At 41.9% G+C, this 26,216-nt stretch overlaps 2 protein-coding genes across 2 annotated transcripts in view; both read left to right on the forward strand.

The window, feature by feature from the left end:
• LOC127649496 (gastrula zinc finger protein XlCGF57.1-like) lies at positions 1–24,738 on the forward strand. The gene is made up of 3 exons (XM_052134617.1): positions 1–136; positions 6,251–6,376; positions 20,488–24,738. Exons 2-3 carry the CDS (start codon positions 6,268–6,270, stop codon positions 21,822–21,824), a joined length of 1,446 nt encoding a protein of 481 aa, XP_051990577.1. The 5' UTR covers positions 1–136; positions 6,251–6,267; the 3' UTR covers positions 21,825–24,738.
• LOC127649498 (gastrula zinc finger protein XlCGF8.2DB-like) overlaps positions 1–26,216 on the forward strand; it is a 162,502-nt gene that overhangs the window by 23,125 nt on the left and 113,161 nt on the right. The window lies entirely within an intron of this gene.

Raw genomic sequence — 26,216 nt, forward strand, 5'->3', positions numbered from 1 at the left:
CACCACCAAGAAGAAGAGTCAATCGTGTTGTGCATTTGGGAGAGTTTTTTTTGTTGTTGTTTATCTACTGTAGGAGAAACGGGAGGTTCCGCTGATATATCTGAACAAACAAAATAAGCTGCAAGAGATGAAACTGGTGAGTGTTTTATCGTTTTTGTCCAGTCTTCTATCAGACTTGTGTGCATGTGGCGATATTTCATGTGCTTGTGCAAACTAATATTCGGCTGAGGCGACAGACTGCGCTATGAAGATAACTCCTTAGAAGTCAACAGATAATACCAAATGAGTAGATCATTTAATTGAGCCAGAATTGTGCTTCTATTGAAAATGTGTTTCTTTCTACATTATTGTTTTCCTTTCATCAGACTCTTAATAATTTACACTACATTATGTTTGAATATCTGAAGGCAAAAAAGGGCCAGTTTGTTGGATATGAGATATCCTTAAAATAGGAGGAAAACTTTGTCTGAAATATATGGAGGTACATACACTAAACCCCTCAATAGTACACTGTACTTGCCCTTATGAATGTTAAGCTTGCCATAGTTCTTCCACTATTTAACTGGCATTTGTAATAATAGAGCCATAAACACAATGCCTTGGTTTGGTCAATGTGGCTAGTCTTTCTGATAAATCAACTATAGTATTTATGCAGAAACGAATAGCCTAAACACATCTGCACAAGAGAGGCCTACATAAAAAAAATATATAAATATCAAGTCTAAGAATAGATTCCCCCTTAAATATTTTATATGAACAGAATAAACATGAAAAAGGTTAATAGTTTAAAAGTTGTTAGTAAGTGCGATTGATATGGTTTTTAAAAAGCCTTGTAATCGATGTTGATGCATTTCACAGTGTTGTCTCTTTATAGTGCTGTTAATGTCGGGGCTGTCTAGCAGTTTGAGAGGTTTCAAATTCTTCCACGGCGCTTTAAAGAAGGGAAGGTCTGTACAGTCCAATGGGGTGCAGAAGTTGAAGAGTGAAGGCTTATTGAGTCACACAGTTTTTCCGCTGTGTGCCGTTCCAGAGCCCTGGTTTTCCTATCTGGATTACGCTGCTGATGTGTGTCCAGCCATATGCTTGAGGCAACATTTAAATAAATGTCCGTATTAAACACTCTGGACACTTTTGTCCATACCGAGTGCAAATGTGAGGTAGCGGGGTGTAACGTAACTTTTCCGATTAGTTTGATAGGCTTTGCAATGGCAAATGGCAATGACCGTAAGCACACAGCCGAGATAACACGAGTGGCTTAGGGACAACTCTGTGAATGATTACGTCCAGTTTTGGATTTGAGACGCTTGAATTGGATATTCGCTAAGTTTCCGTTCAAGATGGTTACTCAAAAACAGATTTTGGCCCACGTACGTCTTCTGGACTGGTTTGTGTCAATCGACCTGAAAGATGCTTATTTTTGCATAGTGACATCAGAACTATTCATAACTGTTTTCAATACAAATAAATGTTAGTAATTCACAATTAATGTGATTTTATTGTGAATATAACTTGCAAAAGTGTGACCAAGGGCACTTAAAAAAAAAAAAATAATAATTATCTGTATCGGCCGATCTTAGTGTTAAAACATCAGTGACCGTATCAGCCTCAAATTTCCTGATTGGTGCACCACTAGCAGAGACCCATAATTTGATTGCACCATGCACAGTATGCATGATGCAGATTTAATGACTAGGACACTATGCGTACCGTCTGCGTGTGGCCCTGATTTTCAGTCCTCGTCTGTGCGCTTTGTCTGCACATGCGCCTTTTATCCTGTATTAAAAGAGTATCACAAAGCAGTTGTAGTGTGCATGTCTCGAACACATTTGTATTTGATCATGGTCAGAAGACTATGCTTTGAAAGAAAATGTGGTTGACCGAGTGCAATACGATCCCAAACATAGAAAAACTAATTATACCTTGTCCATTAGGCCATAGGAATATTTTGAATGAAAAATTATTAATGATTTAAAAACTGTTTAAAAAACAAAACACATCAATGCAACAGAGTGGAATGCATTAAATGTGCACATCTTATAGTGTCATTGGGGGCTGAGACAATTGACGATATTCTGTTTATATCTCTGATAATTATGTATTTGCTCTAAAATGGCTCAAAAGTGTTTAGTTTAGTTTTTTTTTTATCAGAGGAACCATCATTTCATCCAAACAGCCACTGCAGCCAAGTAGATTAAATATTTAAAGACATTAAAATTTGTTTTTCATTAAGCCCAAGGGAGAATGAAATGTAATAATTTTCATTGATATGCACTTTATATTCATATTGCATATGCAATACATAATACATACATAATAGCTTAATAAAGTCAAGTGGTTTTTATTGTCGTTCAACCATATACAGTTAGTACAGTACACAGCGAAACGAGACCACGTTCCTCCAGGACCATGGAACTGCATAAATCAACATATGACAAACAAAGAACCACATGAGACTACACAGACTAAATAACATTTCTACATAAAGTGCACATGCAAACGTGTGCAAAAAAGACGGGACAGTACAATAAATTACTAAAAGGAACAGGACAATAGGCACAGTAAGAGACAGTGAGGCGCCGACCAGTATACATTTGTAATTAGAGTAGTGCAAAAAGATGACACTTTCTAAAATGTAACCATAACATACTCTGAAATAGTGTTCTATGGACATGGCAGTTATTGAGGTAGCAGCCAGGTATAAAGTGACAATGAGTTAAAGTGCAACTCTGGACATGTGCAAAAGTTGGATAGTGTACAGGTGTGTATGTGTGTCAGTCCAGCCTCTGAGTATTGAGGAGTCTGATGGCTTGGGGGAAGAAGCTGTTACATAGTCTGGCCGTGAGGGCCCGAATGCTTCGGTACCTCTTGCCAGATGGCAGGCGCGTGAAGAGTTTGTGTGAGGAGTGTGTGGGGTCATCCACAATGCTGGTTGCTTTGCGGATGCAGCGTTTTGTGTAAATGTCTTTGATGGAGGGAAGAGACCCCCGATGATCTTCTCAGCTGTCCTCACTATCCTCTGCAGGGCTTTGCGGTCCGAAACGGTGCAAATCCCAAACCAGGCAGTGATGCAGCTGCTCAGGATGCTCTCAATAGTCCCTCTATAGAATGTAGTGAGGATGGGGGTGGGAGATGTGCTTTCCAGAAGTCAACAACTATCTTTTTTTTTTTTGTCCACATTCAGAAACAAGATGTTGGCCCTACACCAGTCCATTAGCTGCTGCACCTCCTCTCTGTATGCTGACTCGTCATTCTTGCTGATGAGACCCACCACGGTCGTGTCATCGGCGAACTTGATGATGTGGTTCAAGCTGTGAATTGCTGCACAGTCGTGAGTTAGCAGAGTGAACAGCAGTGGACTGAGCACACAGCCCTGGGGTGCCCAAGTGCACAGTGTGGTGGTGGTGGAGATGCTGTTCACGATCCGAGCTGACTAAGGTCTCCCAGTCAGGAAGTCCAGGATCCAGTTGCAGAGGGAGGTGTCCAGGCCCAGCAGGTTTAGCTTTACAATCAGGTGCTGAGGAATGATTGTGTTGAAAGCTGAGCTGAAGTCTATGAACAGCATTTGAACGTATGGGTCCTTTTTATCTAGGTGGGTGAGGGCCAGATGGAGGGTGGTGGCGATGGCGTCGTCTGTTGAACGGTTGGGAAGATACATGAACTGCAGTGGGTCTAGTGAGGGGGCAGCTAGGTCTTAATGTGCCTCATGACTAGCCTCTCGAAGCACTTCGTGATGATGGGTGTGAGTGCGACGGGACGGTATTCGTTGAGGTAGGACACTGAAGACTTCTTTGGCATGGGGACGATGGTGGTGGCCTTGAAGCACATTGGAATGACGGCGCTGCTCCGAGAGATGATGAAAATGTCAGTAAGAACATCTGCCAGCTGGTCTGCACATTTTCTAGGAATGTTGCCTGGTCCAGCAGCCTTCCGTGGGTTGACTTTACGTAAAGTTTTCCTCACATCGGCCGTGGTAAGACAGAGCACCTGGTCGTTGGCAGGAGGGGTGGTCTTCCTCGCCACCACGTCGTTCTGCCCCTCAAACAGAGATTAGAAGTGAGGCATCTTTGTCACAGGCAACTGATGTTGTCCTGTAGTTGGTGATGGCCTGTATGCCCTGCCTCATGCACTGTGTGTCGCTGCTGTCCTGGAAGTGACTGTGGATTCTCTGGGCGTGTGCACGCTTTGCCTCTCAGATGGCCCGGGACAGTTTGTCCCTCGCTGTTCTTAGGGCCGCCTTGTCGCCTGCTCTGAAGGTGGAGTCTCAGGTCCTCGGCAGTGCACGCACCTCCGCAGTCATCCACGGCTTCTGGTTGGAGCGTGTGGTGATGGTCTTGGAGAAAGTGACATCATCAATGCACTTGCTGATGTAGCTGATCACTGATGCTGTGCATTCCTCCAAGTTGGTAAAGTCGCCATATGTTGCAGCCTCCCTGAACATGTGCCAGTCAGTACACTTAAAACAGTCCTGAAGAGCAGAGATGGCTCCTGCTGGCCAGGTTTTCACCTGCTTCTGAAGCGGTTTTGTGCGCCTGATGAGCAGTTTGTTTGCAGGAATTAGCATAACAGAGATGTGGTCGGAATAGCCGAGGTGGGGGCAGGGCTCCGCCGGTACGTGCCTGGTATGTTTGTGTAAACAAGATCAAGCGTGTTCGCCCCTCTCGTTGCAAAGTCCACATACTGATGGAATTTAGGGAGCACTGTCTTGAGATTTGCATGGTTGAAATCTCCAGCAACAATAAACAGTCCGTCAGGGTGAGCGTTCTGCAATTCACTAATAGCCCCATACAGTTCACAGAGTGCTTCCTTAGCATTAGCATAAAATGTAAACTCTGGTAATAATGACAGTGGTGAATTCCCGTGGTAAATAAAAAGGTCTGTATCTAACAGTCATAAGCTCCACCAGCGATGAGCAGTAGCTAGTGACGAGCATAGAGTTCTTGCATCATTCTGTGTTGATGTAAACACACAAGCCACCACCGCGACTCTTATCCCACAGAGCTGTATTTCTGTCGGAACGAAACGAGGCGAGCCCGTCTAGCTGAATGGCTGTGTCCGGATCACTGTTGCTGACCCACGTCACTGTGAAAACAAAGACGCAGCAGTCTCTAAACTCACGCTGCATAGTCTGCTGGAGTCAGATGTAGTCCAGTTTATTGTCCAGGGAGCAAACATTTGAGAGCAGGATAGACCGGCAGGCTAGGGTTTGTTTTTTGCCTAGCATGGACCACACCCTCTTGCCACGCTTCAGCTTCCTCGCACACTCCTTACGACGTCCTCTCCGCCGGCATCAGGCGACACTGAGGACTGGAGGCTTGGTCTCCGCAGCAAGCAGATGTCACGTAGCTTCTCCTGCAGATTATCATGCAGCTTGGTTGTTGCATGAATCTTATATTTGAGCAGGGTCTGGCGATGGTAAACACAAACACAGGTTGCTCCAATGTCCATGTGCCGTAAAAGTCGGGTTAAGTAACAATCATTGTATTTATTATTAGATTTGTGTTACACAAAAGTAATAATCTGTCCTTTTTACTTCACCTCCACCTGCAAGCTTTTATTTTGACACCAAGTGCAGTCATATTTACTTACAACTTCACAAGGAGCTTTTATTTGTGACACAGAAAGGGTAATGTATATTTGGCAGTTTACAATGTTATGCATTTCCTTGAAATGCTGTAATCTAATTTTCTGTCATTCTGTGCCGCGTTTGTAGATTTGTCTAATAACTTGTAATTGTTACTAATGTTTGGAATTGTGCAAATGCTTGAACCTGCTTTTCTTGGATTTCACAATTCACGTGAACTGAGAGCGCCGCCGTGCACACAGGTCAGTGCGTCACTGGTTTATTCTGAATCACACACAGACCGTTTATCTTCACATCCTTAATTAAATGACCAACTTTTTATGTTAATTTGTTTAATTGTTCAGTGTGAAATTAGTCTACTGATGCGCACTTTATGAAACTTATTTGCCACACATTAAAATCATCACAATTTTTACTATATTGGTTAATTTTACATCATCTGCAAAATAATCTAGATTATATTTTTAATAGTCAATATATTGCCCAGCCAAAGTGGCATGTCATCTACCACTTTACCTTGCAACCTCTAAGCACTGAAACCTTGTTAAATAGGCAATGTGACAATCTTTTGTAACCAATTCTTATCAAAGTTCCTTCTCCACAGAACTGTTCTTTTCCTGGGTAAATCAAATAATCGTCATAAATTTCCACCCTCTCTCTGACCCTTAGGATGAAATCTGCATTACATGCTACTGAAGATGGAGATTGTTAAAGAGGAGTTTAAAGAGGAGAGTGAAGACATCAGTATTTCAGAATCATTCAGACTGAAGAATGAAGATACTGAGGAACAAAGAGGTTGGTACCCATTCTTGATTTTATTTAATGACTGCTGAGGAATGACTGTAAAAAACAAAGTGTAGCGACGAATAACCATCTTGTCACTCAGAGGTGTTTGTAGGGATATCTGACGCGTGGCTCCAAAACAAACGCACTTCAGTCAAGTACTGCATTTACACTCTTTATTGGGTTTCAGCTCGGATGCTCAAACAGATTGCCATCACCAGTTAGTATGTCCTCTTTTGTTCTTGACACGGTCAAAAATTGTTTGCTTCCCTCATTCATTACACCTGGTGTCTCTTACTCATTGGCTACCTTTATACCAAATGAAACCCATACTCCACCCAGTGTTCACCAGTGAAACTACAATAGACATTAAGTGAGCATAATGGCTCTTACACACCGCCCCTAATTGTACATGACAGGTAGACATTACAATTCAATACAATATTTATGCAAAGAGCCATTAAAGTCCAAAGCGACACTGGATAACATTGTATTTAAACAATCTTCTGTTTGTTAGAACATATAGTCTTTGCAATCAGTCTTTAACTTTCCAGGCTGTCATACAATAGACAAAGCTTGGTCACAGGTCTCTCAAGTACACTGGTTTTAGTTTGTACTCGCACAGAAAGTACAAGTCCATTTTTATCAGGAAAAACTTCCAAGACTCGTCCCATCAACCAGGATCCACGTGGGGCTGTAGAGTCCACAATGACTACAATATCACCAGGAACAAAGCTCCTCCTTTCAGTGTTCCATTTCTGTCGCTCTTGAAGCAAAGGCAAATATTCATTTGTCCATCTTCTCCAGAATAAGTCGCACATATATTGGACCTGTTTCCATCTCCTCTTGCTGTATAACTCTGATTGGCCAAAGAGTCCAGGTGGTAGAACTGGTTTGCCTTTCATTTGAAGAATGTGATTTGGAGTAAGTGGCTCTAGGTCATTAGGATCATCTGACAGCTTTGTTATTGGACGATCATTTAAAATGGCCTCAATTTCACATAACACAGTATGAAATCCCTCATCATCCAGAGTTTGTTGTTGTAAGATGGAACTCAAAATTTTCTTGACCATTTTGATCATACGCTCCCACACTCCTCCATAATGTGAGCCTCCTGGAGGATTGAAACTCCACTGAACACCTTCCTGAAGCATTGCCTTTTGAATCTGGCTCTTATTCCATGAATTAAGTGCTTCTCTTAACTCTCTTTCTGCTCCAATAAAGTTGGTACCATTATCTGATCTTATTTGAACAACTTGTCCTCGTCTGCAGATAAATCTGCGTAGAGAATTAATGCATGCATCAGTGTCCAAGGAATAGGCGACTTCCAGATGAAGTGCTCTACTTGCCATGCAAGTAAAGATGACCCCATAACGCTTCACCATGGAGCGTCCTCTTTTGACCTCTACAGGACCAAAATAATCCACTCCTACGTTTGTAAATGGAGGAAGGTCGGGAATGAGTCTCTCTTTTGGCAAGTCTGCCATCTTCTGCTCACCAACTTTAACTCCATGACGTCTACAATGGCCACAACTAGATATGATTTTCCTAACAGCTGCATTACCTTTAATGATCCAATATTTCTTTCTCAGCTTGGAAAGCATATGATTTCTTCCGCTATGACCCAATTGTTGATGAATATGCCGCAAAATGAGTGTGACACAGTGCTGATCTTTATAAAGAATGATAGGATGCTTCCTTTCCTCAGGCATAGCAGCATTCCTCAGTCGTCCTCCAACTCTTATTAGCCCATCTTGAAAGACAGGATCCAACTTATACAACTTGCTGTCCCGTTTTACCCTTAAAACAGATGAAGCTGATAAGGCAGCAATTTCCTTTCCAAACTGTTGCTGTTGACTAAATGCAACAATAGCGGTTTCCGCTTCAGTCAGGTCCTCCAAAGTTAAGTTCCTTGTAGTCGTTGAGAATGTTAGCTTTTGAAGCTCATTCTCTATTTTCTTGGAAGACGGCAATACACCCAAGTAATCTAAAGAGGTTTTGATTTCTTTTCGCCTTTGACTCCGTTGCCTAAGAACTTTCTTTAGCTTCAAAAACCAGGCAACAGCAACTTTCAGCTTCATCCAGTCTGAGAAGTGTACAATCAGTCTATGAGTGGCGTTTGTTGCACTCGACACTTCATTTATACCAATGGTGTTCACACTCATGTTCCTCTTTACCTCAGGATCATTGACCTTAAGAGTAGAATCAACTATTTGTACTTGCCACTCTTCCTGTGGTTTCCACAGATAGGGTGGTCCACTGATCCATTCTTCACTTGATAACAGCTGGTCTGCTTTCATACCTCTTGAACAACAGTCGGCAGGATTTTGAGATGTAGATATGTACCTCCACTGTGACTGTCTTGTAACTTCTCTTATAAAAGAGATCCTGTTGGCCACAAAGGTCAGAAAGCGTTTGTCCTCATTCTTTATGTATTTTAGCACAGATGTACTATCTGTCCAAAATACTGACTCCACCAATGGAAACTGTAGCTCTGCCCTCAACATCTTGTCCACTCGAGCAGCAAGTACAGCGGCTGTCAATTCAAGACGTGGAATTGTCACATGCTTCAATGGTGCTACTCTTGATTTACCAAGTAGGAAACGAACATGGACATCCTTGTTTGTCTCCATCCTAAGATATGTTACAGTACCATATCCAAGTGTACTTGCATCAGAGAAATGATGCAACTGAATGTTGGTAAGTTGGTCCAATCCTGTGGGCTTTAAACATCTATCCACCTTAAAGTCTGCAATCCTCTCAAGCTCCTTTAACCAAAAAGACCATTGTCTTTGAAGATTTGAGGGTAGCGAATCATCCCATCCATATCTTGTCCTACACAGTTCTTGCAGAAGACATTTTGCTGTAAGAGTGAATGGTGCCAAGAATCCTAAAGGATCATACACAGAGCATACAATCGACAAAACACCACGTCTGGTGCAAGGATTGTCTTTGATGGTCATTTTAAACTTGAAAGTATCAGATTCAACACACCACAACAAACCAAGAGCTCTTTCCACTGGTAGTTGATCCTGGTCCAGATCCATAATTTTTATGCCATGTGCTCTGTGTTCTTCAGGTACGGTTTGTAGCACAGCACGGCTATTACTGACCCATTTGGTCAATTGGAAACCTCCAGTTAAACACACAGCTGTGAGATCCTTGATCATCAAAATGGCCTCTTCCTCTGAAGTTACACTTTTCAGACAATCGTCCATGTAGAAGTTGGCATGAATTGTGTCAATGACCTTTTCTGGAAAGTTGGACTTATTGTCTTCTGCTGTTCTACGTAGTGCAAAACAAGCACAACTTGGGGATGACACAGCTCCAAACAAATGCACGTTCATCCTGTATTCTACAGGTTCTTGCTTCAAGTCACCATCTGGCCACCACAAGAAACGGAGAAAATTTGTATCATCTGTGGCAACTTTGACCTGATGAAACATTGCTTTCACATCAGCCATAAATGCAATAGGCTCTTGTCGAAACCTCACAAGAACTCCCAAAAGTGAATTTGTCAGATAAGGGCCCTGCAGCAATTGATCATTAAGCGATGTACCTTTGAAAGCAGCTCCACAGTCAAATACCACTCTTAACGTTCCTTTCTTGGGGTGATAGACCCCGTGGTGAGGGATATACCAAACCTTCCCTTTGTCCTGTTTCAACTGATGCAATGGTACTCTTTCAGCATAACCTTGATTGATGACCTCATCCAAGAAAGTATTATATTCCTGATGAAACGTCTTATTTCTGTCCAATTTCCTCTTTAATCCCATAATTCGCTGTTTAGCCACACAAAGGTTATTTGGCAACATGGGATTTTCCATTTTGAATGGAAGATTCAATTTGTAGTGTCCATCCTGAAGCTTAATTGACCCATTTACCTTTTCCATAAATGCATGATCTTCTCTTGACATTTCTTTGTTTTCAGAAGCGATCTCATTAAAGTCAGTGGTTATACTGTTTATTGAGCATCTCCTCCAACTTGTCAACAGAAATCCTATTAACAGTAATATCCGGACATTCACTTGTGTTTCCAGTGTCCTTTCTTCCTTGGAGAGGTCCATTCACAACCCATCCCAGTAGGGTTCTAACTGCATAGGGTCCTTCTCCATCACTGTTTTTAACCTCCCAGGGCTCTATTACCTTGGAAGCATTTGCTCCAATTAACAAATCCACATCAGCAGGAATTTGAGGGATCTTAACACCTTTCAGGTACGGCCATCTATGCAAATCCCCTTCAATGACAATGTTATCTTTGGACACGGGCATTTTCTCCTGAGTGAAGACTTCCGGAAGGCTGTAAAAAATGTCATCATAAAGGCTAGACACTTCCAATCCAGTCAAAATAGAACTACTAACAGATCTTTGATTGCCCATTGTTTTCAAAAGAATATTAGTCTTCTCCATCCATCCATCCATCGTCAACCGCTTATCCTGTGTACAGGGTCGCGGGGGGCTGGAGCCTATCTCAGCTAACATTGGGCGTAAGGCAGGGGACACCCTGGACAGGTCGCCAGTAATATTAGTCTTCTTTCCTTTTAATTTCAAACGATGCATTAAGTGTTCTGAACAAAATGTAGCAGAACTACCAGGATCAAGGAATGCATATGTTTGAATTACCTTTTGTCCTTTACAGGATTTGACTTGAACTGGTACAATTGATAATGCACATTCTCCATCACCGGCCCGTTTGACCATACGCTTGAAGAGCACTTTGGTCACAGGCATTACTTAGTGATGGAAGATTCTGTCCTTGAGTGTACACTCTCTCTTTTTGTTGAATATGCAGAATGCTGGGATGCCTTTGGCCACATACTGTGCAAGTCAAACGCTTATCGCAGTCTCTGCTCATGTGTCCAACACGAAGACAGCCAAAGCAAATACCTTTCTCCTTTAGAAAGTTCAGCTTTTCATTGTGCATCTTGTTTTGCATTTGTGTACACTGCTCCAATAAGTGATCACGTTTGCAGTACAAACATAAAACTTGGGAATTTGATCTGAAATCAGACACACAACACTGACTTGATTTGTTGTTAGTAACAACCGTTGTTGCAAAGCTGTTTCTAATTGGATTCCTAGGTTGAGGTTTCTGCTGCACAGTTTGAGTATTCTGGATATCACCAAAAAATGGATCAGATGACATTTTGACTTGACGTTCAACAAATGTTACAATATCCCTGAACTGTGCTCTTCGAGTGTGCTTTTCCAATAGTTCACAAGCAACAGTTCTCCAAGTTTCCCTTAATTTATAAGGCAGCTTCATGATGACTATTTTCAAATTACTTGGCATCTCCAGCTCCTTCATATACTCAATTTCTTCCATTGCATTACAGCATCCACGCAAAAGGAGAGCATAACTCTGCAATGAACTTACATCCTCTGATTTTACTGAAGGCCATCCAAGTACTTTCTCCATATATGCAGCAGCTATTTTAAACTCATTGCCAAAATGTTCCTTTAACAATGCTTTAGCTTGCACATATCCTCTTTGTGCATCCATGTGCTGAGCAACTGCTACAAGTTCCTTAGGTTGACCTTGTGTATGTTGTTCCAGAAAGTACAAACGATCTCGATTATTGCTGGTTTTGTCCTCTATTCCATGTTCAAAAGCTCTGATGAAAGTTCTATATTGCAAAGGATTACCATCAAACACATGAATATCTCTTTGAGGCAGTGTGCTGGCTTGTTGTTGTTGTACAAGAAGAGGAGTAATCTCATTTTGCCTTTGCATAATACTGCAGATGTTTGAAGTTGATGTTCCATTGCTGTTCTGTATTACACTTGAAGTTTGCATTTGTGAAACAGAATGAGGATCAGATTGCAGTGCGCTGTGAGTTTGCTGAATCACATTCCTTGATCTTGCTTGCTGAGAATAATTCTTTGGCATATATTCCTCAACATAAGGATTAAGAGTAACTTCTTTGCCACTCATTGTAGTTCCCTTATAATAATATGCATTCATACCATCAGAAAGGGTTTTAGGATGCTGATTGTCAGAATAGTTTAAAACCGCAATTTTAGCAGTAGCAGCAGCGATTTCTGCATCAATATCCATTTGCTCTTGTCTTTGCCTCAGTTGTTCCTGTTGTACCTCCAAGGCATGTTTCTCCTTTAAAGCAGTTGCACGTGCAATTAATGCAGCTTTTTCTGCCTCTGCTATAATTCGTGCTGCAGAAGCAGAAGATCTTCCAGTACGCACACTGCTAGAACTTTTTCTACTGGATGGTTTACTTGACCCTCGTGAGGAAATGTTTGAAACACTATCATTTGGTTGAATGTCATCTTGACAAGCATTGCCATCGACACCGGAACATGAAACTTGACTTCCAGTACTCAACCATTTTTGAACATCATCTCTAAACCCATTGTAAATTAACATCTTTCCATTGAACCATGTTTGTTGCTTTTCCTTTTCGGCATTGGGCAAAATAACCATCACAGAATTGTGCATTTCTCTTGCTTCATCACACAGTCTTATGAATTTCCCAAAGGAACAATGCACTTCCTTTTCATACTCTCGGTTAAGCATAAAATCTTTTATAATAGCCATCAAGTTGTTTGCTTTATTGACTTTAGTCTTTCTTGTTTTCTGCAATGCTTCCAATTTTTCTAATAATGCCTTTGGAGTAAGTTTGATACACCGTTTTTCTTTCACAGACCCAATCTCAATCTTTTCAACCAGCACACTTGTCTCTGTTTGTTTACCAGCAACCGTAAAATCTTCAACACCATTATTCACACTCATTTTCACCAAGTGTTAAGTTCATTTCCCTTGTAACTATAACTTAAGCAGCCAATGCATTGGATTTACGCTATTAAAGGTGTACACACAAGAGTCCTTCATAGGTAGCGCTACACATACCTTGAATCCATTAGCTCGCTTCGTCACAACTGGTCCTTGAATCATACGTCCAATTAATCCAAAACCACATCGAATCCGTAGAAAGTTCAAAAAAGTTCCAAAGCGATGCGTGATAATCCACAAAGAAGCAATTTTTGACAAATGTAGCGACGAATAACCATCTTGTCACTCAGAGGTGTTTGTAGGGATATCTGACGCGTGGCTCCAAAACAAACGCACTTCAGTCAAGTACTGCATTTACACTCTTTATTGGGTTTCAGCTCGGATGCTCAAACAGATTGCCATCACCAGTTAGTATGTCCTCTTTTGTTCTTGACACGGTCAAAAATTGTTTGCTTCCCTCATTCATTACACCTGGTGTCTCTTACTCATTGGCTACCTTTATACCAAATGAAACCCATACTCCACCCAGTGTTCACCAGTGAAACTACAGTAGACATTAAGTGAGCATAATGGCTCTTACACAAAGTATATTAAAAGACACATTTTTCAATGAAAGTGGAGTGGGTGGATGTCTTTGCACACAAGAAGAAATTGTATTTTTTAATTTCTAGCACTGTTTAGTTCTTTTCAACAAAACAAGACAATTTTCTATTTATTCCATTACTTATAAAAAAAAAGATAAATTAAAAAATCCAAAGAATATTTTTTAACAGCTAAATTTAAGCACTTTAAAGGGGTCATGTCATGCTTTTTTTTGCTTAATTATTTTTCTTGAGGTTCACTTATAATGTCACTAAATGATTTTGCACAAAAACAGTCATTATATAGTACCAAATTACCTTTTTTTCACACCTTCTCTGGCCCTCTTTCTGAAACGCTCAGTTTTCTGTGCGGGCCCCTTTTCATTATACACGCCCACTGTGTTATGATTGGCTAACATATTTTAAGCATAAACACCCACATGCACAACACTCATTGAACTGTTCTTTCCTAGACTTAAATGAAAACGTGAAAGCGATTTAACTGAAAGCACTCAGTTCAGGCAATCGTTTATAACTATATGTCCCAATTTATGTGAAGCACACAATCCAACTACTACAGTTCGACAAATAACAATCTGAAACTGAACAAAGTTGGCACGGTGTTTCTCCTTGACGCTTATGATAGTAGGAATAAAAGGTCTGGTAATACAATAATGAAATATACAGCTGAGAACAGTGAAAATAGCCCAGACTAATACAAGCTGCAAATGTGAAGGGTTAATTCATCTGTACCCCGCTTGAATAGACTGTTGGCCCGTGTGTTCGCCTCTTTTGGGATGCTGCTTAAATCTCCTTCTGTGGGAAACACTGTGTCACACCAATGGTACTAGAAAATCCCTTGCTTATCAAACACAGCTGAAAGCTATTTTGTTCATTAAATGAAGCTTAACATTGTCTTTGTGTATGTTTTTGAGTTGCCACAGTATTCAATAGACTGGCATTTCTTAAGGTTAATATTAGGTCAAAATGGCAAAAAAAAGATGTAGAAATAAACAAAGAGGACAAGTACCTCAGAGTCTCTAGTTTGAGAAATAGATGCCTCGCATGTCCTCAGCTGACAGCTTCATTGAATTCTACCCGCTGAACACCAGTTTCATGTACATCTCAGGGGTGCAGGCCTTATGGGAAGAATTGCAAAGAAAAAAACACTTTTGAAACAGAAAAGAAAAAAGTAAAGGTTGGAGTGGCCAAAGAAACACCGACATTGGACAACAGATATTTGGAAAAGTGTGGATCTTAACTCCATTGAGCTTTTGTGGGATCTGCTAGACTGTAAGGTGCGCGAGAAGTGCCCGACAAGACAGCCACATCTATGGCAAGTGCTACAGGAAGTGTGGGGATTAATGTCACATTAGTATCTGGACAAACTGACAGCTGGAATGCCAATGGAGAACTCTTTTAAATAGTTAAGTTCTAAAAAAAAAAATTTAAATCGTAAAATCGTAATTCTTCACGTTATTAATGTCGTGACTCAATTGTGATCAGTTCAATGCCACTTTTGTGAATAAAATTACCAATTTTTTTCCATAAGAGCAAAATCTGTACATTATTCCAAACTTTTGGCTGCCATTGTATATCTACTTGTATATTTTCTCAAATCTGGCAAGGGGAAAACAAATTGCCAATGGTGATTCTCTCTCCAGTGTCTTAATGGCTGCGTGAACATTTATTTGTAGAGCATCTCCCATTCTGCAGATGTCACTGTGCCCATGCCTCCTTTTCCCCAGCCACTTTGTCCAGCTCCTCTTGGAGGGATCCTAAACCATTCCCAGGCCAGCCAAGAGATATAATCCCTCAATCTTATGCTGGGTCTGCCCTGGGGGTCTCCTCCCATTTGGTCATGCCTGGAACTCCTCCACAGTGAGACGTCCAGGAGGCATTCTGATCAGATGTCCAAACAACCTCTACTGGCCCCTTTAAAATTAGAAGTATAGTGGCTCTACTCGGAGCCACTCTCGGATGTCTGAGTTTTGCACCCTATACCAAGAAAGCTTATTTTATCCACACTCTTTTTCTTTCAGTCACTACCTGAAGTTCATGACCATAGGTGAGGGTTGGAACATAGATTGACTAGTAAATTGAAAGCTTCATCTTTAGGCTCAGCTCCCTCTCCACCACCATTACTGCTGCTGCTGAACATATCCACCTGTCAATCTAATTTGAGATCTATTCTAGACCTTTAGATACTTAAATCATTCTCTTTGGGAAGAAGCTCTCTCCCTACTTGAAGGCAATTAAACATTTTTCCAATAGTGAACCATGGCCTAAAAATGTGGAGGTACTGACTCTCATCCCAACAGCTTCACACTTGGCCACAAACCACTCCAGTGCGCACTGGAGGTCACAGCCTGATGATGCCAACAGGACAATGTCTGCAAGGAACAGATATGCAATCTTGAGGCCCCCCAAATTGGACTCACTCTGGCCCTTGGCTGCACTTTTAAATCCTGTCTTTTGAATATCACAAACAGGACAAGTGACAAGGGACAGCCTGGGCAGAGCTCAACACCCACTGTGAACAAGCTTGAATTATTACAGAGAATGTGGATACAGCTCTCACACCGTTTATAAGGGGAGCCATCTCCAAGTCCTCAAATTCCTTTTAGACTAGATGAGTAAACTCCTACACCCCCTTTTCAGATTTTGTTAGAGGTCCACTGTTCCAAGATTGGGATGGAATCTTGCTTTTCCTTAAGTCAAAGTTTAAAAATAGTCCAGAGTTTCCTTTTGCAGCATTGTGACATTGGCAGGGAATCATGTCCTTGATTGGCAGGGATGTGTGGTCCCTCTGTAACTGGAACACGCGCTTCAGTCCACCTCTTTAAGAACTACCACACCCATCTTGGTTAATCTATTTCATAAACTGTACACGTTTTTTTAGTTATAAACTTTATGTATTAGTATTGCAAAACCACCAGTTTTTATTTTACTTTGTGTCATAGATCACGACAAATTTTTATTATATATACACAGTATATATATTGGTTATATATACAGATGTTTACATAAACCTCAATATCTCTTGGGGGCAGTGGTGGCTCAACGGTTAAGGATTTTATTATATAAATTAATTTAAAACAAATGTAAACAACTCTCCCTCTCTGGGTACCATCACCTTATCGTGGTGAAGAGTTTGTGTGCCCTTATGAACCGGAGGGCTGAGTTTTCTGGAGCCAGGTGCTCCTGGTAGGGTCTCCCAAGGCAAAGTGGTTTTAGGTGAGGGGCCAGACTAAGAAGGGTTCACAAAGACTCCGTGGAACAAAACGGCAAGAGGAGGAGTTACCCTTCCCAGAGGAAATCCCAGGGCCCCCGTCTGGAGCCAGGCCCAGATGGAGGGCTCCTCGGCGAGCGACTGGTGGCCGGGCTTATAACGGAGCCCGGCTGGGCACAGCCCGAAGAAGCAACGTGACACCCCGAAACCGCAGGAGTCAGGTGCGCTGCCATATGGGTGGCAGTGAAGGCCGTGGGTCTCGACGGACCAGACCCTGGTGGCAAAAGGTAGGACTTGTAACGTTACCTCTCTGAGGGGGAAGGAGCTGGAACTGGTGAGTGAGGTGGAGCGCTACCAGTTGGATCTACAACACCTACGGGTTGTGGGGGGTAAAACTCTGACTGTTGTCTGTGCATATGCACCGAACAGCAGTTCAGAGTATTCAGCCTTCTTGGAGACCCTGAATGGAGTCCTGAATAGGGCCCCAGTAGGGGACTCCATAGTGATGCTGGGTGACTTCAGCGCGCACGTGGGAAATGACAGGCCTCCCCGATCTGAACCAGAGTGGATGTTTGTTATTAGACTTCTGTGCTAGTCATGGATTATCTATAACAAACACCATGTTCGAACATAAGGATGCTCATAAGTGTACGTGGTACCAGAGCACCCTAGGCCAAAGGTCGATGATCGATTTTGTAATCATGTTGTCGGATCTGAGGCCATATGTTTTGGACACTCGGGTACAGAGAGGGGCGGAGCTGTCAACCGATCATAATCTGGTGGTGAATTGGGTCGGGGTTGGGAAAGACTCTGGACAGACCTGGAAAGCCCAAACGAGTAGAGCGGGTGAACTGGGAACGTTTGGAGAATCGGTGGAGAGCTGCGGCCTCAAGGTTTTAGGTGCCTCAAGGGGCGGTAACCCTCGAACACCGTGATGCACACTGATGGTCAGGGAAGCCGTCCGACTGAAGAAAGAGGCCTTCTAGGATTTGATGTCCTGGAGGTCTTGGGAGGCAGTTGCAAGGTATCGACAGGCCCGAAGGGCTGCGGCCTCTGCCGTGAGGGAGGCAAAGCAATGGGTGTGGGAAAAGTTTGGAGAAGCCTTGGAGAAGGACTTTCGGTCTACACCAAAGTGCTTCTGGAAAACCGTCCGCCACCTTAGGAGGGGGAAACGGGGAACCATCCAAGCTGTATACAGCAAAGATGGGACGCTGTTGACCTCAACCGAGGAGGTTATTGGGCGGTGGAAGGAACACTTTGAAGAACTCCTAAATCCCAACACGCCCTCTATGCTAGAGGCAGAGCCAGAGGCTGATGGGGGATCAGATTCTATTTCCCTGTGGGAGGGCACTGAGGTAGTCAAACAACTCCGTAGTGGAAAAGCCCTGGGGATTGATGAGATCCGACCAGAAATGCTGAAAGCTTTGGATGCTTGTGGAGGGGGTGTCATGGATGACACGCCTCTTCAACACTGCGTGTAAGTCTGGGACAGTGCCTAAGGAGTGGCAGAACGGGGTGATGGTTCCCCTCTTCAAAAAGGGGGATCAGAGAGTGTGTGCCAACTACAGGGGTATGACACTTCTCAGCCTCCCTGGTAAAGTTTACTCCAAGGTGCTGGAGAGGAGGGTTCGGCCGATTGTCAAACCTCGGATTGAAGAGGAACAATGCTGGTTCCATCCTGGCTGTGGAACGACGGACCAGATCTTTACTCTCACAAGGATCCTGGAGGGGGCCTGGGAGTATGCCCATCCGGTATGGCCATCCTACATGTTTTTTGTGGATCTGGAGAAGGCATATGACCACCCTTCTTAGGGTGATCCAATCCCTGCACGTCCAAAGCGAGAGCTGTGTTCGGGTCCTCGGCACGAAGTCGAGTTCGTTCCATGTGGGGGTTGGTCTCCGCCAGGGCTGTGCTTTGTCACCAATCCTGTTTCTGATATTCATGGACAGGATATCGAGGCGTAGTCGGGGTGGGATGGTGTGCGGTTCGGTGGGCTGGTGATCTCATCGCTGCTTTTTGCAGATGATGTAGTCTTCATGTTATCATCTGTCCGTGACCTTCAGCTCTCATTGGATCACTTGGCAGTCGAGTGTGAAGCGGCTGGGATGAGGATTAGCACCTCTAAATCTGAGGCCATGGTTCTCAGCAGGAAGCCGATGGAGTGCGTACTCCGGGTAGGGAAGGAGGTATTGCCCCAAATGAAAGAGTTCAAGTACCTTGGGGTCTTGTTCACGAGTGAGGGGACAATGGAGCGGGAGGTTGGACAGAGAATCGGGGCAGCGGGGGCAGTATTGCACTCGCTCTATCACACTGTTGTCAAATTTTCATTCCTACCTTCACCTATGGTCATGAAGGCTTGGTCATGATCGAAAGAACTAGGTCGTGAGTACAAGTGGCCGAAATGGGTTTCCTCAGAAAGGTGGCGGGCTTCTCCCTTAGAGATAGGGTGAGGAGCTCAGTCATCCGTGAGGAGCTCGGAGTAGAGCCGCTGCTCCTTTGCGTCGAAAGGAGCCAGTTGAGGTGGTTTAGGCATCTAGTAAGGATGCCCCCTGGGCGCCTCCCTAGGGAGGTGTTTCAGGCACGTCCAGCTGGGAGGAGGCCTCGGGGAAGACCCAGGACTAGGTGGAGAGATTACATCTCCACACTGGCCTGGGAACGCCCGGGGTCCCCCAGTCAGAGCTGGTTAATGTGGCTCGGGATAGGAAAGTTTGGGGCCCCCTGCTGGAGCTACTGCCCCGCGACCCGACTACGGATAAGTGTTTGAAGATGGATGGATGGATGTAAACAAACACAGACACACATGCAACGCAACCACATGTGTGGCTCTCTCTCGAACCAGCGTCTACGGCTTCCCTTAATCTCTCTCTCCTGCTGATTGGCTGATTCAGCGCCAGCCATGCTCCATCACAGCCTGGCCACACCTTTCTGATCACAGATAGCATTCTGCTGTAAAACATTTTGTTTAAGGTTCCACTGGTTACAGAGCTAAGGCTAGTAGAAATCTGTGGCAAAGCCTAATTTATCCATGTGTTTTGAGAAAGTAACAGATGTAATATAAGCATAACAAATAATAAAATGAACAGTATTTTACAGCAATTATATACCAGAATTTCAAACTACATGTTTGTTTAGAAGCTGTGAGATTTCCTCAGTCTTCTGAGAATATTGTTCTTGGGAACCCATGCTTTGTCCTCCTTAGATATCTTGAATGATGTTGTGGGTCTAGGTGGGTGGAAGGATTTTACAAAACATCAGTTTTCCTCACTGATGTCCTCAACCAAGCCTAACCACCACTGGTCATCATAGACACAAGCAACACGGATCGGGGGGACAGATTTGTTTGCAACGTCCCATGGCAAAAATTTTCATTTAGAGGGTGGATGAAACTTTGTGGCTTTTTCCAGGAAAAGGCCACTGAACATGAAAATTAACTGTCATTTAATAAATGATCACAGAAATGATCAACATGTTGCTTTCTTTGATTTTTGTTAATTTTTCTCCTTTCATTTCATATTTATCCCTCTTGTATTGGTTTTTGACTACTTTGTATTTGAATTTCAGACCTGATGGAAGTGAAAAAGGACATTCAGGAACTGGATGAAGTGGAGGAGACGCATAAGAAATCTGATAATTTCATAACTGGTGAAGAATCTTTTAGTTGCTCCCAGACTGAAAAGACATTCTCACAAAAAAGAACTCGAGGAACAAAAACAAAAAATTACTTCTGTCATCAGTGTGGTAAGATTTTCACAAATAAAGGAAACCTTAATAGTCACATGAGAATTCACATTGGAGAGAAGCCTTTCACATGCCATCAGTGTGGAAAGAGTTTCAGACATAAAGGAAACCTTATTTTCCACGTAAGAAGTCACTCAGGAGAGAGGCCTTTTACATGCATTCAATGTGGCAAAAGTTTTACACACAAAAGAAGTCTGAAAGAGCATGTGAGAATTCACACAGGAGAGAAGCCTTTCACATGCCCTCAGTGTGGAAAGTGTTTCAGATATAAAGGAAACCTTGATTTACACATAAGAATTCACTCTGGAGAGAAGCCTTTTTTGTGCAGCCAGTGTGGCAAGACTTTCACACATAAAAGAAGTCTGAAAGTACACATGAGAATTCACACCGGAGAGACCCCATACACATGCCTTAAGTGTGGAAAGAGTTTCACACAAACAGGAAGCCTTAAAATCCACACAAGAATTCATACTGGAGAAAAGCCATTCACATGCCTTCAGTGTGGAAGGAATTTCACATATACTCATGCCCTTAAGGATCACATGAAAATTCACACAGGAGAGACCCCATACATGTGCCTTCAGTGTGGAAAGAGATTCAAACATAAAAAAAGCCTAAAATTTCACATGAGAATTCACAGCGGAGAGAAACCTTACACATGTCCTCAGTGTGGGAAACATTTTTTAGTAAAAGAAAATCTTAAAAGGCACATGAAAATTCACACTGGAGAGAAGCCTTTCCCATGCCTTCAGTGCGGCAAAAGTTTTGCAAATAAAACAAACCTAAGAGTTCATATGAAATGTCATTCAGGAGAGAAATTACACAAATGTTCTCAGTGTGGCAAGAGTTTTTCACAGCTGGCCCATCTGAAAAAACACCAGTTAATACATACTGGTGTGAAATCTCATGTGTGCTCCGAGTGCGGAAAAGCCTTCGTCCGAATCAGTTGCTTGAAACAGCATCAAAGAGTTCATGTGGGAGAAAAACCTTACAAGTGTTCACACTGTGAAAAGAGTTTTGCTCATCCAAGACTCCTTATAACACATGAGAAAGTGCATACTGGAGAGAAGACATATGACTGCACTCAATGTAGGAGGAGTTTCAGCTCTTCAAGTAGTCTACGGCGACATTTAAGGAAGAATTGCCCAAAGTTGTCATAGTGAGCAAACTTTATCTTTAGAATTTGTCATATGAAATTTGTTTAAAGTGTAAAGATGGACTTGGAAGAGACTACAAGAATAAGAGTTTGACTATCAACTACTCTTATAGGATGGATGAAATAAGTATAACTGGTTATTTTTGTCATACCGATATGCCTATTGGCATTAGACGTACAGTAGGAATGGGAGAAATTGTATGTTTAATATGGCGACTGGTTGGAATGGAAGATACACCTTATAGTTAAAGCTGAAGTATGTAAAGTCTTATTTTATATAATATGCAGATAACTATAAGTAAGCCAGTTGTAAGTACATTTTCTTGAAAACTGTAAACATTGTTTCTGTGGCTGAATAAAAATTCCTCTGTTTTGAGTGGTTTGTCCATACAGACAGAATACCATTGACTCGACCAATGGCATGAGTTAGGGGTTGGGCTATCTCTTTGTCTGATCAACGGCATCAGGGGGGCATATTCAGAAAGTTGTATTGAAAACGGTTTATTTTTGCAATTCCTTTTGGTGGTGCAGAAATTACATACTTCAGCTTTTAAAGAGCCATTCATTTGATAGAAACCTCGCCTGTCTGGACCAGCCTGAAATATATTTGAAATATTTTTGTTTGTCATGTTTTGGAGCTAAAGAAGCACAATTTATGATAGCATTGTTGTCCGTTTTACTTTTGATTTGAAATGCTTTTGACCTTTCAAGTAGATTGGAGCTGGACTTATAAATAGCTGCCTGGAGGTGTTATGCCTGTTTCACATCGCAAGCTGGATCGAGATATGAGCATAGTGTCAGCTTAACTACAGCATAACTGCAGCTGCATAGCGTCACAGCAGCGGCTTTATACAGAAAAATACTGTGATTTCTATGTTACTACAGTGAGTATTTATTTAATAAAGACCATAACTTATAAAATAGTTATCAGGAGTGGTACTTATCAGCATTTATATGTATCACAAACTTGATCATCATGAAATATTGTTTACATGAGGTGGACCACATTTGCATCTAAAAGGTAAACAATAGAGCACTTTGTGCTTCACAATCAGTCTCGTAACATCCATTGTTAAACACGAATGAGGTAAGTTCTGAATTTACCAACGTCACGGTCTGTCACGTTCATGTGTTTACAAATGAAAGCAGACTTGGGTGTTGCTGAAGCTAATAGGCCTGTTCTGTTTAATAGTACATAAGACTTTTTTTTCTTTTTTTTTGGTCCCATATTTTCTGGCTCATAAGTTGTAGTTTACTGTACTGTGTTGTGTTCGTTTTTGAGGAGACTAGATAAAAATAGTATTTATTAACAAGAAAGTATAATTACAAAAACATTTTGCCCAGCTTGGGATCTACTCTGCTTCACCCGTAAACTCAGCTCAAAAGACCCCGTTTCTCCAGTGTTCCCTTCTTTTCTACATTTCTGACCCAGGGTGTATTCCTTTGTTCTAAGTTTTTTACTCTTTTGATTGGCTTATTTTTGCCACATGGGCATCTCCAATATTCTAAGAGATAAGTTTCAGTCATTCCGTTGGTTCGTTTTTGCCACCATGGGATTACTGGTTTTGCCTCCTATTGGTTCATTCTTATCAGTTCCTTGCTTGAGGAATTTCCAATGTAGAAACTGTTTCTAGGTTCCCCTCATCTCCTGTGTCAGAAATGCAGCTGCAGTTTATCCCACCTTCACATTCACTTATCCTTTATCGTTTTTGGTTTTAACATATATTTTCTAGTTAGTTACACACATCATTCATCATTTGTTAGCAGGCATACATTGTTTAAGATTTGTTACGCACATATATACTGATTAAGATTATAACACACAACAATTGCTGATTCTTACAATGTGAATGCTCTAATCTGTTATGGATGCCGAGAAACAAAATTCTCTGCTCACGTGCCAATCACAATTGTGATGTGAAAATGGGTTTTACAAACATGGTGGACAGAGTGGGCTGAATTGCCTTGTGTTTAGTATATTTTGATGATTGTACTTTATGAAATTACTAGAAATAAAAACAATAAATCTTGGGACAGTGGGGTAAGATGTTAGTGTTAGTTGATGCATGTTGGTCAATTGTCTATGTATTTCGGTTATTATGTATGTACACGGTATATTAAAGTGCTGAGCGAGCAGCATTTCAATGGGAACACTCATTTGCGGTGCTCGTTAGCAGATATGTGGCACCTGTATCTTATCTCTCCCCTGTATATTCTCCCTAATTTGTGCTGTTTTTTTGCTAGACTATTTTGTGAGTTTGCTCGTGTCTTGCTCTACTGTCGGTAAGGACGCAACAGGAGACTTAATTTTCAATGAGAGCTGGCGACTTCCGAAGAAATGAGTGACAGCATCCATTCACAACATGATGTGAGTGTGTCAAGAGACATGACAAAGTTGAGAAATTTTTAACTTGATCTTTGTTGAGCTCTAGGGCAGCTGTTTATCTGTTTAAACAAGCGGCATACAAGAGCAGCTCCTTTCTACTTGGAGTGGGGAAGGACCAAAATCTCCAAAATGGTTGGTCAAGATTATGATCAAAGAACATATTTCAAATCAGCAATAAAATCTGACAACACTGGAATCATAAATTGTGTCTTCAGATTACGGCCAAAAATGGTTCCTGCTTGTTTAACATACGCATGCCCGTTCTCGAGTTGATTGACAGGCGATCTATCTAAAAGGTGAATGGCTTTTTACCTGTAAGGCGGGACATCCGTTGACCATAGGGTATTCCAATTTCTCCCATTCATTTTAATAGAAGTGGCCTATGTCTGCTAAATAATGCAGAGCTATATCATGCTGCGACTACTAATGAGAGAAGACAGTGGACCTCACGTCATCTGTCTCCTGTGAGATGGAGCCGAGTGCATTTGTTGTTGTCACCAGTTTCAATGTTCTATAATTTGCCTGTAACCACATACAGTACACTGATATAATAAAACAAGCATCAGTGTCAGAAATTGATGGCATTCTGATTGAGTTTGATACATTGAAAGATTTCACCTAAAATAAGATCATTAATATGATTTAGCATTGCAGCAGTTTATATCACTTTCTCCTCAAAAATGCAAATTTTTAGCAGGATGGTGCAGACTGGATGATGTACTATAAATTGACAGCATTGTGAGTGAGCTTAATTCTTACATTAATATATTGTTCATCTTTATCATGATATGATGCATTGAGCACGGCTGCCGTTTATATAAAAACACTGTCCCCTACAGATTGTCTAATATTGGAGGCAAAACAAATGATTCCTAGTCAAATTAGAATATCTTAGTTTTGCCGGCAATATATCTCATCTATGATCAGATTTTCTAAAGCTACGCCCACTAGAGCAACATCAGTAGGAACACCAACCAGCCACAATCGTTGGCAGTGTGAACTAATGGTCGACCGATATGTGTTTTATTTTTTAAATGGCTGATGCTGATATCCAGAGAGGAGCGTGACCGATAAGCTGCTATATCACACAAATTAATATAGTAAATAACAAACATAAAATTGTTAAAAATAATAATAATAAACTCTTATTTAGCACTATATTTACTTGGGTTCACACAAAACTACAAATAATATTGTATTTTAAATGGTAGATATCAATTTCTTCAGATTTCTGTTTAGTCATAAAATTTTAGTAATTATTTTGCACATGATGAAATTGTTAATATATTAGGAAGAAGGAAATAACAGGACACACAGTAGTCCAGCAACCATGGATGGCATGTCCATGTTAACAATCGCATCTACTCCAAAAAAACAAATATTGAATCAAACCAATTTTTCATACAGTGCGCAGTGAATAAGACATTTACTTATAGCACACGTCAGCAGTACCTCAGGACATGAGAGACGCCAACATCATAACCCTGTACAAAAACTACGGGGATAAAAAAGCAACTGCCACAACTACAGGGGAATCACTCTTCTCAGTATTGAGGGGTAGGTCTTTGCACGCATCATTCTAAACAGACTACAGAAGCTTGCTGACAGATTGTACCCCAAATCACAGTGTGGGTTTCGTGCAGGAAGGTCCACGATCGACATGATATTCTTCCTCAGACAACTACAAGAGAAGTGCAGAGAGATCTGACCAAGTCATTTGACCTTGTCAGCAGTGATGGATTCTTTACTGTCCTTGCGAATATTGGTTTGCCCGCTGAAACTTCTGTGCATGATCCAGTCATTCCACGATGACATGAAGGGCACAGTGCAGTACAATGGCTCAACGTCTGATGTGTTTGAAATCCGCAGTGGAGTCAAACAAGGCTATGTTCTCACTCCAACACTCTTCGGCATCATCTTTGCAGGTCTGCTGTGGCATGCCTTTGGAACATCAACAGAGGGGAACTACCTGCACACCCGGTCTGATGGAAGGCTATTCCATCTGGCCAG

This window comes from Xyrauchen texanus, chromosome 9 (genome assembly GCF_025860055.1).
Source record: "Xyrauchen texanus isolate HMW12.3.18 chromosome 9, RBS_HiC_50CHRs, whole genome shotgun sequence".
Lineage (NCBI taxonomy): Eukaryota > Metazoa > Chordata > Actinopteri > Cypriniformes > Catostomidae > Xyrauchen > Xyrauchen texanus.

Bases quoted from the DNA above. Each gene is read 5' to 3' on its own strand.
- LOC127649496 (XM_052134617.1), top strand. From the start codon at position 6,268: ATGCTACTGAAGATGGAGATTGTTAAAGAGGAGTTTAAAGAGGAGAGT. The intron at 6,377-20,487 runs GTTGGTACCCAT...TTTGAATTTCAG, and splicing joins AGATACTGAGGAACAAAGAG to ACCTGATGGAAGTGAAAAAG.